This window comes from Lepidothrix coronata, unplaced genomic scaffold (genome assembly GCF_001604755.1).
Source record: "Lepidothrix coronata isolate B3197 unplaced genomic scaffold, Lepidothrix_coronata-1.0 Scaffold164, whole genome shotgun sequence".
In the NCBI taxonomy this organism is placed as follows: Eukaryota; Metazoa; Chordata; class Aves; order Passeriformes; family Pipridae; genus Lepidothrix; species Lepidothrix coronata.
In genome coordinates this window covers 1,115,374-1,131,123 of record NW_016690344.1, presented here as the reverse complement: position 1 = coordinate 1,131,123, position 15,750 = coordinate 1,115,374, and the positions used below count along the sequence as shown (strand labels likewise).

Genomic DNA, 15,750 nt, shown 5'->3' with positions numbered 1-15,750 from the left:
ATACTCCTCAAGGTAGATAACACTTTTATGGTGTACCTTTCTGATGTTCTTTACAATATAATTTTGTAGAGTCACTTACTTATCATAAAGTCAGTACTAAGTAATAATAAAAATGCAAACACCCATATTTACAAGCTTCAGTCCACCATGTGTTATACACGGCAGTAATTAAACATTAACTAGTAGCATGAAATCACAGCAGCAAGTGTTCTCCCTTCCTCAAAGAACTTAAAACAAGGGGAAAAGTTTTTCCTTAAACACAGTCTCTTCTTTATTAGGTTCTGCTTGTCCACTAGAGCTCTACCCAGGGCTTTTATGAGAGAGAGAGACACAGACCTCCACAAATTCGGTTTGGTTCACATCATTCCAGATTTCAAATCATTTATCTATACTTGGTAACATTCCTAGAACTGTAAGACAGGAAGCAAAAAAACTGTGAAATATTAACAATGCTTCCTTTTGGCAAACAGCTTAAGTAGTAAGGAGCCTCTTGCCCTCTCTCTCAGCATTTAAAGGATTTTATACTTCCTGTACTCATAAAAAGAGAAAAAAAAGGCTATTTTTTAAAGGTCATCCTTACTACACATTGTAGCTCTCTTTAAAATTTGGTTTATTCTTACTTTTAAAACAGAACAAGTATGTTAAATTCTTATATTCATATTCATGCCATACTATTTTGAAGAGAAAAATATGCTTAGGACATAATTAGAATGTTTGAACAGTAGTGTAGGAAAACAACAATTTACCAACAAGTATTCCAACTGCATCCAAAAAATTGAAACTAAACATGTTTTTGACACAGCTTTCTTTCCAGGTTTTAATGAGCAATGAACACCTATATCAAAGAGAATCAAGTACAGAGGTAAAACACTGGGCAATTATCCAGGAACAAACATGAAACTTCAGATCCAGCCCAAACCATTTGCATTAGACTTTGGCTGCTAGATGTAACAATGATAGAGAGTGTGGATTTTTTTTCTTATGAAAATAAAGCAAGCAGTTATGTGGAATTGAATAAGAATAAAAATATGCCTGTATTTAATTTTTTTCCTAAGATGTCAATTAGATTTTCCTTTCCCTTCCCCCACCACAGAAAATCTAGGAAGTGCCTCTTCTATCTATAATATTCACAGTATACTGTATTCTCGGGAGTTTGATATTAAGTGGAAAGTCAGCCATCTGTTTTTCAGTTAGAGGGTTTATAATCTGCTCTTTTTTCCTGAAGACAATTGTTCCTCCCTTCAGTACCAACATTTTGGAGACAGGTATTAGTACTATTAATACATTATGAAGTGTGTAAGATCCATAAGAAAACAGTTTTACCAAGCTCACACTTTCTTTCTGAACAAATGATACAATGTATTTATAAAAGCACTCTCATTCATTTTTTTAAAACGCTTTCAGAAAAACCTTAGAGCATTTTTCATCCACTAGGTACACTGTATACACAGCCACTTCTCCATAATAAAAATACTCAGCTTCATTACGTCAGCAATACCTGAAAGCATAGAATACAAGCTGTCTTCATGCTTGTATGTCTCCCCAAAGAACAATTAACAACAAATATAAGCATGCATTCACTTTCAGCTATAAACTTAAAAACCTTTCGAGAATTCATATGCACTTCATTCACTGGAGACATACCATTATTTGACAAAAATTCATTATAACTACCAGAAGAGCAGATTTTTCAAGAACAGGTTTTTCAAGAACAGTGCAGGTCTCTAGTTGAGGTGAATGTGTGACTATCTCCATGCACGGGGAGGGGGTAGTATTGCTCTGAACGAGCTAAAACAATAAGTGGTATTTGAACTGCTGGTTGAAAGGTAGAGGCACTGGTAATCATTATTTCCCCTTGTTTGTTCAGGACCTTCCAGCAAAACAAACAACCTTTTTGTGATTGGATTGACATGGTGTTAACAATGCATTTAATGCCCAAATCAGTATGAATACAGGTAAAGCTCCTACTAATACCAGTACCAGGATGTTAAAGCCACCTATTTTCTAAGCAACTCTAAACAGCCACATATAAAAAAAAAAAGTCAAATCTTCCCTCCTTTAGTAAATAAAGCTAACGCTCACTAGGCCACGTCATATAGCAACCACAGGTACTGTAGGAGCCATACAGCCATCTGTTAAACGCTTGCCTACTGTACCTGCAATCTTTTCTGCAATCTTAGCTTCTGTAGCTCTCTCTTGTAGTTCTAAGTCCAGTTTCATTGTCTTCAGCTCCTTGTCCTTTTCAGCCAGATTATCTTGAAGCTGAATTGAACAAATGTACAGTAAGATTCTCATCCGGCTGAAACAGCTCTTTTAACCACAGCAAAATTGTAAATAATAATTTCTTACCCCCAAAATACAAACACTAAGCATTACAACAAAAGTTCAATTTATTATATTTATTTGTTTAAAGACCAAATGTTAAAAATATCTATTTTAACATCTGACCTATCTGTGAGCCAAGTAGCACATTGCCACTTGTATTGCATGCTGTTGTTTTGACTTGGGATTCTCTTCTTCAGGTATCGGCAGCCTTCTTGCTAAGGAAGTTCAGAATTAGATAGAATATAATGCAGGTGGTGTCTGCATAAGCAGCCCGTTTCCTACCAAGAGTACTGCCATCACAGCATGAAGAGACTGTGGTGTAAATGCATAATTTTTCATGTTCATTATCAGATACAAAATGGTATTCTTTCACATATTGAGGCCTTTCTTTTAAATGGGTATTCACTACATCTGTTCTTCGAGAGATATCTGAGCTTGCCATTAAATATTAAATGGCACTTCATGGAAAGACTATAGACTGTTATGTTGTTTAGGTGCATACAACCACAACTAACTAGAAGCAATGCAGTGTTCAAGTAGGATGGAATTTTCTTCCTCTCAACAAAGAGAACTTATCAGGGCACATTCGTTATCTGGGCCACAGAAGCATCAGAAGCATGAGCTCCAGATTCTGGCTCCTGGCTTTGTCTTTGGTCCTCCTTGGTTTTCATCCAGGGTGCAAGAACATATGTCACTGATTAAAAAATCAGAGGGTAGGTTGAACGGTTTTTTTTTAATTCCAGAGAAATGGTTGTTAAACAGATACTAAGAATCCCAAATGTCAGGAATCTAGTGATCAGTACTCTAAAATAAATAACAAAACTAAATCAGAAACAATTTAAAATACATGTTTTGCAAGCCAACCACAAGAAAGCAAATACTGTGATCTGAATATCTCAATTGTACCTTTTTATTTTTGGCCCTCAGCATGTCCAATTCTTTTAAAAGGAATGCAGTTTCTGTTTTTCCATCTAAATCTGCAGCATCCTTCCATGAGGGTATAAATTCAGGGAGCATTCTGTTAGCCTTTCTTTCTACAGTACTGTATTTAGGAAGGAAAAAAAAAAAAGAGAAAGAAAAATAACCTCTAGCTACTATTGCCCAGACATTATAAAACTCAAGCATTTTCCATGTTCAGGAGATGTTTCCATGACCAAGTTTAAATATAATTCATCATCATCTTAAATTGAAATGTTTTCTTTCCTCAAATGATTTTTTTTCCTTTTTCCTTAGAAGAAAAAAATACAAATCACATTGATGGTACACCAAGACCAGAATCTACAATGTAAATCAACACTGACTCAACATTTCCTGGGTTTTTCTATATCAAGATATTTTATCATAGATTCTAATTTCAATCTATTTGAGGAAGGACATATTTTGTGCAATTTATACAGTATCTACTATAATGAGGTTTTGGCACATAGCTTTAGGATCCTCCATGTAACATACTTGCAGATGAGATGGTTTAACATGCTGACTGCTGTGGGAGGTTAATCTCAGTGTTGAAGACCAGCCTGATTGCCAGTGGGAGTGGCATTGGTGAAGGGTAGGAGCGACAATCTTTGGCTGACTCTGTGCTGGGCTGTACTTAAGCACTCGGGATTATATTTGGCTTTTAGTGCAGGATGCATTGCCCTAATGGCATATGTCAGTCCCTAATGCAAAAAAAGGCAACAAGACAAATGAAAACGTGCTGTGGATTGGGTTTGGCCCAATAAAACACCACCAGTTCATAATAAAGATAACAAAAGCAGGTGTAGAATCTGCTAGACAGGCGAGGAATTAGTATATTTTTCAAAAGTATATAATAGGGCTTTGCAGTCTTGCTCCCATTTTCAAAAGCAACTCTGTCACTTTCAGTTTAGACTTGGTCTACAAGTCACTAAGTCACTCAAAACTGGTAGCATTTTCCCTAGGCAGCTAATTACACCTTGTATATTATGTCACATATAAAATGAGTATATATATTTCTCAAGACTGCAGTAGAGGGCCATTGCACAGTACAAAAATTAATGACAAGAAATGACCAAAATTAATAACAGAATAATATGTTCAGATTTATATTAAACTTTTCAACCACATTTGCCTTTCTCCAGAGTCCTGTCACAGACTGCTACAAGGTATCACAGCTCCTCATGTTCACTCTTCCAACTTCATCTGGACTTCACACTGCTTTATTCCTGCTTTCTACTCACTCATCACATTTAGGGTACACTGTGCTTGTTGTGTAAAGCCACAGATGCTACTAGACTTTTAAATCTGTTTTAATTCTCTTCAGGATGCATTTTCAAAATTCTCTGTAGAGAACACAATCATTGAAATACCCACAGTGTGTGATATAAACCATTGCAAATATCAAATTTTCTATGCAAGAGAATACAATAGTGAAAAAGCTGCATTCCGCAAGGGAAGAAGGGCAGATATGGTGAGTCTAAGTAAAAAGCTGACTTACTGACTCTTATGTGGGTAGCAAAATTCCCTATCTTTATCCAAAAATCCATATGTATATTGTCTATAATTTGAATCTAGAAAAACTACATATAGGGATATTTCTTGGTTTTACCTTGATTCTTCAGGACCAGAACTATAATTATTTAGGACTCCTCCTCTTTGACTCTTTACTGGCAAATCTGAAGATTTTGGTGCTTCAGTTTCTGTCTGGATGAAAAATTCTGCGTTTTTTTGAGAATTCTGATAAAACTGAAGTCCAACGCAAAAGTCTTCTTTTTTTTGTTCCAAGATGTGTGTTTCTAATTGGAAAGAGAAGCAAACACATTTTCTTATTTGGAAAATGAAGCAAAAACTTGAGATTTCTCATTCAAAAATGGCTTCCTATATTCATATTCTTATTTGTAGCAGAAGGGAACAAGTAATTTACTTTCAGATTCACAGCTTCTTCTTCCCACTCAGGAAAAAGAGTTGTGTTACTGACAGCATGGATGTAGAAGTTACAAACTATTTCCTGGATTTTTCTCATGGAAACATGCAAGATTAATCACCATTTCATAATACCTCTTCCCCTTAAATGACTGCTTAAAATAATGCTGACTGTAGAAAAATATTTACTTATCTTTTGTAAAACTCAGCTCTACCATAGTAAGACATGATGAATTTCTGCTATAGAGAGAGAAATTTTCAGGTTATTAACTAGACTCTTACTTATAGTGAGGTCTCTTTCAAATCCATTTTGGCTACAAAAGGAATATCATCAAGCTGTAATTAGCAACAACAAATTTAAGGCATTATTCATTCCTTTGGAGCGCAAGGCACAGGCTCGTACAACTAAGGAACCTGAAGAATGCAAACCAGAAATTGTGCCAAAGGGGAAAAATATGACTAAAATGTTGAGAGTGACAGTTAGTTCTCTTAAGCGTGGCTACTAGATATTTTTAGGACATTTCTGATATCAAGGTATTTAAATGAAAGAAAGATCTACATACCACAAATGTACTTTCATAAAGTAAGAACAAGCAAGTTTTAATTATAGAATTATATTAAAAAATGAGAAGGAATCAGCCTAAAAAACCTGCAAACGGAAAAAAGGTGCATATATTCTTCATTTTTTCATTTAGATTTGTAGAGAACAAACACTGGAGCTTTTGCTTGTTTAATAAAGTTAGTGTTTCCAAACATTTTGGATAAATTATAGGGTATACATTCTCTTATCCATCTTATAACATCCTCTTCAAAAATAATAAGAAGCTGTTTATACAGTTGAAATCAAGTAGAAATAGCCCAAAAATACAAATCAATCAGTATCAAGGTGTCATGCTCCATGTAAGACATTCCAAGTAAAAAATACCAAAGATTGCCTCTAAAATCTGTTGCAATAGATTCCATTCTCCTTAAAGAAGTAAAGACACAGCCAATGGTACAGCAAACAGCCCAGGGGCACTGAGAGATGACTTGTGAATTGGCCGGAGTCAGTTTAACAAGTTCCATTAAAAGCTATATGTCACTACCTTAAAGAAAAATTATGGTACCCACTGCTCATCTGTATTCTCCTAATTCACTTCAACACAAACTTACTTGAATCCACTCTTACCATTACTGTAAACTATAACTACTGATTTTTGTACTAGAGAAACAACAGTCAACAAATAAATCCTAGAGTGCCTTCCCTGCCTCTGCTGGATGCAGTTGAGATTTCTGCTATTTCTTTTCAGATTGGATGCTCAGAATCTTTGTTTCTGAGCACTAATAAACATGTGGGGACCATAACTTGATAAAACATTAGCATTGTTGTAGTTGCCCATAAGAACCAGGACCTTTGAACATGAGGGTTCTTCTTATTGTCTGAAGATGATCCCTGTGGGTCCCTTTTAACTCAGCATATTTTGTGATTCTGCGATATTTCACTCAATCCTCTTCCATGCCCCTCCCTCTTACTAGAAGGATCAAGGCTAACACCACCTGGGTTCCCACACCCTTGATCATCACCCCCAAAACCATACAGTCACACACAATACTTCCCAGGTCACACCAACAGTATCACTAGTGCCTACATGGAAGAGCAGCTGGGGGTAAGAGAGTAAGATAAGAATCAGGAGCCTTTCTATAACATCCTGAATATGAGCTGCCAGCAAGAAGCAAAGCTCTCTAGAGAACAAGTTGAGTCAGCAGACAGATTTTTATTTTTATTTTTATTTTTATTTTTATTTTTAAAACCAGAAGTAAACATGTCTGCATGAGGAGGTAAACATCTCCATTAGCATCTGCACTTCAGGGTAAATCCTTAGGTCATGTCAAGATATAGGGTTTTATGCCTTCGACTGTAAGTTACTGCAGCTTAAAAAAAAATAATTTAGAATAGGACTAGACCTGCATTGGCATTTATTAATGCTAATGCTGCTTCTTCAACCAATGTACGTTTGCAGCACACTTTTTCATCCAGATTCAATTCCCTCAAGCACATGGGTAAGACAAAGTAGCATCACAGCAAGCCTGTAAGTGGCATTCCCAATGTTAGGCGAAACACAGAGGATCTGTTTTTTATCTACTGATTTTGTAAGAGAGAAGATGATGGCAGCCTCTTCCACTCAGAATTGGAAGCGCTCTGCCCAAGGGCATTAAGGTGAGAGGTCTTCAGTCATTTAATAAAGCTGCAAGGTTTTTGTTTGTTTGTTTTGGTGGTTTTTTGTTTGTTTGGTTGGTTTTTTTTTTTTTTTTTTTTTTTTTGTTAACATGCTAAATTTGTCAGTAGAATGCTTTGGGGAAGACTTTTTGAACACTGTCAGATCAATCAGCATAGGGTTTTTTTTTTAAAAAAACCACTTTATTCTACATATAGCTCATTAGCTCCATGGTAAACTAAGTAGCAATTTTAATCAATGTACTTCAGTGCTTTTCCTCATGCATCCTGCAAATTGTATTGTGCACTAATTACCAATGCTGCAGACATACACTGGGGAGTAAGTAGCATTTGCAATAATTAGGCTGCACAGGGAATATCAGAGAAAGTGTAAAACAGCCCTGCAAGCTTTAGAAAAAAGTATGTAGATTTCATTAGGTGGTACCACCACCACTGATTCTTGTTCTTGAGTATACTAAACAACTTATTTTCCATATAAAATAGCAAGTTCAGTAGCCCAGATTAATATTTCACTATAGGGAGAAGCTGAACAGCTGATCTTCTGTATGTATTTATCTTGAATGAATAGATTGTTCACATTGAGGGAAAGAAAAGCAAATGTTAGGAAGAAGAAATATAAAGACACCAGAATTAAATCTGGGAATTGATTGTGAGGGACATAAGGGGAAGATAATGCTGTCATGGCTTAAAACAGTAAAGGCAGAACAGAATTCAATGTTGTTAAGCTGGGAGTGGTTAAAAAGTCAAGTAAAAACATTGAAACTATCATACTGTGCAGGCACCCCCTATTTCTCATAGCTTCTTCTAAGAAGTGGGGATTGGCACCAAGATCAGGGAAAGCACGGCATTAGAGAATCCTGTAGCAACAGTGATAAGTGCACAGAAGGTGTAGATTCAACTGGAAGACTAAGAAGGCAGTAGCTTTCCTTGTTTCACCACTCAGCATATTCAGCAGTCCCATCATTGAGCAGAAGCTGGGTGGGCACCTCCTTCCCCATGCTCGTAGTCTTTCAGCACCCCACTAGGCAAACTGCACTGATCAGTTCAGAGGTTTGCAGGGGATCTCCACAGAACAAGAGTAAGGGAAAACAAACAAAACCCAATGGAACACGCTCACAGCACCTCAAAGTACAGGACTAGCTACAGATTTGCCTGCAGTCGAGTATGAGGACACTGGAAGTCCTAGGTGCATCAAATCAGCTTCACGTGTAATAGTACTTACCGCTTGCTACCTATAGCTTACTGGTATTTGTTTTAAGCTGGTCTGTGGCACAGACATAGTATATTCTCATCTGTCTGGAAAAGACTGCATGAGTGAACACCCAGAGGGATGGCAAGTAAGAGGCATACTAGGAAAAAGAGCAAAAGCAGGAAGGAAGAGACTGAGCTTGAGCAAAGTTGACTGCAAACTTAGTAGCTATGACACTGTGACACTTTCAGATTAAAAACATGGGAAAAAATGTTGAACAAAACTTTGTGCTATATTTGAGGAAGTGAAATGTCAATTACTATAAGCCTCCAAATTCAGTGATTGACAAACTATAATTTACTGTTAATCACAGAATCACAGAACAGTTTGGGTTGGAAGGGACCCTAAAGATCATGTAGTTCCAACCCCCCTGCCATAGGCAGGGATGCTCCCCACTAGATCATGTTGCCCAGGGCCCCATCCAACTCTGGAAGTGGCTACACTTCCAGAGACTGGACATCCATAGATTCTCTGGGCAACCTGGTCCAGTGCCTCACTACCATCTGGGTAAAGAACTTCTTCCTAGTATCTAACCTAAATCTCTACTCTTAGTTTAACACTGTTCCCCCTTGTCCCATCATATCTGCCTATGTAAAAAGTTGCTCTCCCTCTTTTTTTATAAGCCCCCTTCAAGTACTGGAAGGCTGCAATGAGGTCTTCCCAGAGCCCTCTCTTTTCAAGGCTGAACAGCCCCAGTTCTCTCAGCCTGCCCTCAACAGGAGATGTTATCCAGCCTTCTGATCATCTCCCCGGCCTCCTCTGGACCTGCTGCAACAAGTCCATGTCTTTCTTGTCCTGAGGGCCCCAAACTGGATGCAGCACTCTACATGAAGTCTCACAAGGGCAGAGTGGAGGGGTAGAATCATTTCCCTTGACCTGCTGGCCACACTTCTTTTGATGCAGCCCAGGATGGAATTGTCTATCTGGGCTACAATCGTGTATTTTTTCTTCTCAGTCTAAACAACAACACAGCTTCAATGTCAATGAGGTTTTTCTGTGTTTGTATAATACTAAAAGTTTTTAATTTTAAACAAGAGGGAATATTCACTATCCAACAAACTATGAAAGCAAAGAGCCACCCTGGCCCTGCCAAACGAACTTTTCCTTCTAGAATAACAGGATACACTTCCCACAGTTTAAAAATACTTGATCTTGCCCCACCTGCAAATCACACATCTACCACACTCGCTGCAATAACTATGCATGTAAAAGCATTACTTTAGAAATTCACCTTCTTTTTATTTTCACTAGACTAATTGCTATTCTTTTTTATTGACTTTCAAATTATCTAGTTTTGTTGGTACATTAATAATATTGCATATGTAACCTAGCAGCCACTAACTTTTCAAGCTATGCAAATGAAATTAGTGCTATGGCCGAATATTCCTTCGTGAGGTGAAAATGATGAGTCAACTGTTTTGTCAAAAGACAAACATTCATTCACTTGGCTATTTAGCTACTGGAACTTCTACTGAACAGAATGACTGTGAAAAACTCAGATTGCTTGACAGTTCACCTTTTACTGAATGATTAAAAGGTATAAATCCTGAAAATGAGTGGGAACCAAAATGAAAGGATTTTATAGACATAAATATGCAAAGAAAGAAAATTAGTTTGTTGGAAGAAATCCTATTGCCTGGCATAAGTGAAAAGAGTTGGTTTACATTTTATGCATTTTCAGAATGCCTGTAATTTCCTTTTTCATTCATATTTCAGTTGACACAGATGCAATACACATGATTTACATGGATATGTCAAAGGGTGTTCATTAGTTTTTACTTTTTCCTCACTATTTTATCTTTCCCACAATATGCAAACAAATTTTCAGAGTTAATATTAGGAAAAGTTGCTGTACTTTATTTTTCAAGAAGAAAGTAATTCCTGTTTCTGGAAAACAATTACAAAAGCTAAAAAAATACAAGTAAAATAATACACATATTCTCCAAAACAAAGAAGAAGAAGTGCAGCTTTACTTGTCTTTGGACTTACTACAGATTTACTTATGTTAGGAATTATTTAGACCTTTAGTGTAGTATACTGAGAACCAATATCTTGCAATGAAGAGCAAATGGTTGTCCCTTCATGAAGCACTTTTTCTAATGTTTAAAGAAAACTGGGCAAAATTCAAGATGATTATTCAGCAGGACTCTAAAATCTCACTAAAGCACTTCTGTAGCACGGCAGAATGGCAGTCACAGCAACCTGATTAAAAGTAAAGACTTAGCTCAGAGTAGTTTTGTAATACAAAGCTAATTCCTTTTATTTCTTAGTGTTCTACCCAGCCAAAATACCATGTACAACCAGCCAAGCCTTTGCAGTAACAAAGAGGAAATCACTATGTAGATGCATTGGATGTTCAGTGCCCCAGCAGTACATGACCATGGTGCTCTGTTGAGAGCATTGTGGGTCAACTCAGAAGAATGAGGACTATCGACTTACTTTTAAGTAACTCTTATTCATAAAAGTTCCGGATTTCTCTCTGAGATAGGATATCTGTTCTCACTTCAAGATACAGAAGACAGACGTTCACTGAAATAAGCCTTGGAAACAATATTTTCTGGAAACTCTCACAGATATGCATAAGTACTGTGACAGTCATTTTAAAGCCATCAAAATTGAAGCACACAGTAATGAAGTAAGTGTACTGAGGTCATTGAGCAAGCCATTTGCCTTGATTCCAGCCAGGACAGGGTTAACTTTTTGTAGTAGTCCGAAGGGGGCATGGCTAAGATGAGAAGGTTATTCTATACCACCTCACATCACTGCCGAGGGCAGGGGGAAGGGAGTCTCTTCCAGGGAGAAGGGGCTCCTTCTCTGGTTGAGAAAATGCAGTGGAGGGAGCTGTCTGGTATTGTCTCTTATTGCAGGGAGCTGGGGGCGGGGAGGGAGGGGTCCGTGTGAATAATTTCTTCTCTTATACCTTCTGTCATTAGTATTGTTGATGCTACTGTTTGTTTTCTTATCTCATTGCTGTTTCCAGTAAATTGTTCTTATCTCAACCTGTGATCTTTGCCTTTTGTGCTTCCCATTGGAGGCGGGAGGGGGAACAGCATGTGTTTTTTTAGTGGGAGTACTAAATTGAAGAGCACCATTCCTAAACCGTGACAGCCTTTTTGGTGCCCGATGTGAGGCACAAAGGCTTGAGACAATAACAGATCTGCCCACAGCGGCTTGGAAACAAATTTGATCTAAGCATTTGCTGTATTAGGTATGGAGCTACTGGTCACAATGGTGCTTGGTCTGTTCATGGGGTTGTGGTACCTGACCCTGTATATACTCCCGTATCTGCTCCTCGCAATGATCTTTTTCAGAGCAGGGAGAGGGATCAGGATTGCTTTGTTAATGTACTGTGAAATATCAGCTTATGACATGATAACATCATAGGCAATGAGGGTTGTTTGGGATATGTGTTCAGTATTGCTCTTCTACCCTTACCTCGGGCGGGCGCTGAGAGTCCGTTAATAACCATACCCAGTCTGTGGGAAGAACAAGGGAGGGTGATTCTCCCCATCTTTTCACCCCTTTTTCTTCCTTCAGGCCTGTTACAAGAGATTTTGAGAATTCTGAATTCCCTTTGGAGGTTAAGGAAAGCATTATCTTGTTCCGAAGTCTGCCAGGTCTCCTTAGTGTGTGGTCCGCAACATGTTTAGAGTCAAGAAAGAGATTTCTAGGAAGGTCATTCAAAGATTTGCTCTGAGGGTGGATAGTGACTAGTCGCATGGAATGGGGGAGAAAATGGATCAGTCTGGGGGGAAATATTTGCAAGGAGAATGCTGTGACAACTCCAGAGAAGGGCAACTTATTGCAATATGTTGGGCCCTGGCTACTATATATTGAACACTGCTCAATGCTAGACAGCACCCTCAGGGGAAGGAGGAGGAAACCAGACCAACAGGCACCACGGCCACTCAAACTGCAGGGGAACAACCTGAACCAGGGGAACAACCTGTGCCAGTAGTAGTCACTCCCATACAGAAGAAGAAATCCAAGACCAAAGCAGTTCACTTAGTGAGGGATGAAGAGGAAGCAGGGCCCTCAGAACAGGAGCAAGAGGCAGGGCCAGAGATAATCAGCCGATCCCCATCCCCGGGTGAGCTGTGAGATATGTGAAAAGATTTCAGCCACCAGTTGGGAGAGCCCCTGGTGACCTGGCTGATGCTGGGATATCACAGCCCATGATATGAAACTAGATGGTAGTGAAGCCAAGCAACCGTGATCCCTGTCCCAAGGCATGGGCGATTGGGAAGAGGACAGAAACTCTCTGCCTCTGGAGGTGACTCCTGTCAAGCATGAGGGAAAGGTATTCTCTCAAGGATGGGGTGTCCAAGCAGGTGGAAGGACATGAAGAAAAGTATCCAGTACCTGAGAGAACTGGCTGTGCTGGAGGTAGTCTATAGGGATACAAACAATGAGCACTCCCCACAATTCATGTGGCAGAACTTTGTACAGAGAATGCCATCACTGTGTGCCAACTCATTGGCATTGATGTCAATGAAAGAAGGAGAACAAACAGTACTTCAGGTGACTACCCAACTCTGGCAATATGAAAAGCATCTTTTCTCCTCCCTACTGACCTGGGCTTCGATGTGGAAAGACTGTTCAAGACTGTGGAGAGATTTGAAAGACTCGAGCAAGTTAGAGAGGAAAGGTCCCATGCCCCACCAGTACAGACCAGAGTCTCTGCTATTGGGAGCAAGCACCCCCCTGCTCGAGAGAGAGGGGACACACCACGAGCTAACCTGTGGTTTTACCTGCACCATGGAGAGGACATGAGGAAGCAGGATGGAAAACCCACCTCTGCCCCAGCAGCACAGGTACAAGAGTTGAGAGGAAGAACAACCACCACAGGAAATTCTTCAAGGATAAATGCAGCTCCAGTTTCCAGAGGGCAAGTCCTCAGACAGAATAGGAGGGCTGATGTTACTTCTGATCCTCTTGAAGGGACCGCCAGGCCACACTTACAAATGAGCAGTGAGTACTATGACCAGGACTAAAGGGGCCCTGTCTCCAGACAGGTGGAGGAAAGGGACAATCAGACCTGCTGGAGTGGGTGGATCTGATTGCCTGGCACATCAGACCCACAAGAGTATAAGGCTTCAGTTGACACAGGTGCCCAATGAACTCTGATGCCATCAAGATATGTGGGGCAGAATCCATCTCTATTTTTGGAGTGATAGGGGGATCCCAACACCTGACTGTACTGGAAGCTGAAATGAGTCTCACCAGGAACAAATGGCAAACACACCCCATTGTGACTGGCCCAGAGGCCCTGTGCATCCTTGGCATAAATTACCTCAGGAGGGGGTATTTCAAGGACCCAAAAGGGTGTCATTGGGCTTTGGGGACAGCTGCTGTGGAGAAGAGGCAATTAGACAGCTGAATACCTTGCCTGGTCTCTCAGAGGACCCTCTGCCTTGGGACTGCTGAGGGTTGAAGAACAACAGGCACCAATTGCTACCCCAACAGCGCATTGTCAACACCTCCACACCAACCAGGACTCCGTGACCCCCATCCATGAGATGATTCGTGAACTGGAAAGCCAGAGAATGCTCAGCAAAACTCACTCACCCTTTCGTAGTCCTACTTGGCCAGTGCATCAGTCCAATGGAGAGTAGAGACTGAGCGTAGATTATTGTGGCCTGAACAACATCACACCTCAACTGAGTGATGCTGTGCCGGACACGCTGGAACTTCAGTAGGAACTGGAGTCCAAGGCAGCAAAGTGGTGCCACCATTGACATTGCTAATGCATTCTTCTCCACTCCTTTAGCAGCAGAGGGCAGGCCAGTTTGCTTTCACCTGGAGGGGCACCCAGCACACCTGGAACCGACTGCCCCACAGGTGTAAACACAGCCCCACTATTTACCATGGACTGATCCAGACTGCACTGGAAAAGGGTGAGGCTCCAGAACACTTACAGTACACTGATGACATCATTGTGTGGGGCAACACAGCAGAGGAAGTTTTTGAGACAGGGGAGAAGATAATCCATATCCTCCCGAAGGCTGGTTTTGCCATAAAGCAAAGTCGAGGGACTTGCCCAGGAAATTCAGTTTTTAGGAGTAAAATGGCAAGATGGATGTCATCAGATTTCAATGGACACAGTCAACAAAAGAGCAGCTATGTCCCCACCAACCAGGAAGAAGGAAACACAGGCTTTTCTAGGTGCTGTGAGTTTTTGGAGGATGCATATTCCAGATTACAGTCAGATTGTAAGCCTTCTTTATCATATGACATGAAGGAAGAACAATTTTAAGTGGGGTCCTGAACAACAACAACCTTTTGAAAAATTAAACAGGAGCTTGTTCATGCAGTAGCCCTTGGGCCAGTCAGGACAGGACAAGATGTGAAAAACGTTCTCTACACTGCAGCCAGGGAGAATGGTCCTTCCTGGAGTCTCTGGCAAAAAGTACCCAGGGAGACTCAAGGATGAACTCTGGGGTTCTGGAGCTGGGGATACAAAGGATCCAAGGCCTGTTACACCCCAATTGAAAAAGAGATACTGGCTGCTTATGAAGGGGTTTGAGCTCCTTCAGAAGGGATTGGCAGTGAAGCACAGCTCCTCCTGGCACCCTGACTGCCAGTGCTGGGCTGGATGTTCAAAGGGAAAGTCCCTTCCACACATCATGCCACTGATGCTATGTAGAGTAAGTGGGTCGTGCTGATCACACAGCAAGCTTGAACAGGAAAATGCAATTGCCCAGGGATTTTGAACATCATTACTAAGTGGTCTGATGGTGTGGCAGTTTGAGCCACATCAGAAATCCAAAATCCAATTTTCAGGCTTCCCCACCCCTTCCCGCAGATGGTGAAAATTTTGGATTATCATCAGAAGATGATGATGAGAAGGTGACATGCTGAGGAGGCCCCATCATATAATCAGCAACCAGAAAATGAAAAGTGATACAGTCTCTTTACTGATGGTTCCTGCAGTATTGTAGGGATACATGGAAAATGGAAAGCTGCCATATGGAGTTCTACATGGCAAGTTGCAGAAGCTATTGAGGGACAAGGTGGATCAAATCAGGCTGCAGAGCTGAAACCTGTCCAGCTGGCTTCAGGTATCGCCGAGTAAGAGAAA

At 40.1% G+C, this 15,750-nt stretch overlaps 1 protein-coding gene across 10 annotated transcripts in view; it reads right to left on the bottom strand.

Moving 5' to 3' along the window:
• Nucleotides 1–15,750, bottom strand: part of MIPOL1 (mirror-image polydactyly 1) — a 198,310-nt gene that overhangs the window by 143,882 nt on the left and 38,678 nt on the right. For 9 of the 10 annotated variants that reach the window (XM_017829435.1, XM_017829441.1, XM_017829433.1 and 6 more), the window contains 3 exons: nt 4,892–5,078; nt 3,232–3,367; nt 2,157–2,262 (listed from right to left, as the gene is read on the bottom strand). In XM_017829435.1, the coding sequence (XP_017684924.1) occupies nt 2,157–2,262; nt 3,232–3,367; nt 4,892–5,078 (429 nt within the window). Of the gene's footprint in view, nt 1–2,156; nt 2,263–3,231; nt 3,368–3,777; nt 3,920–4,891; nt 5,079–15,750 lie in introns of those variants that run through there. The other variant, XM_017829443.1, reaches the window with a different exon arrangement.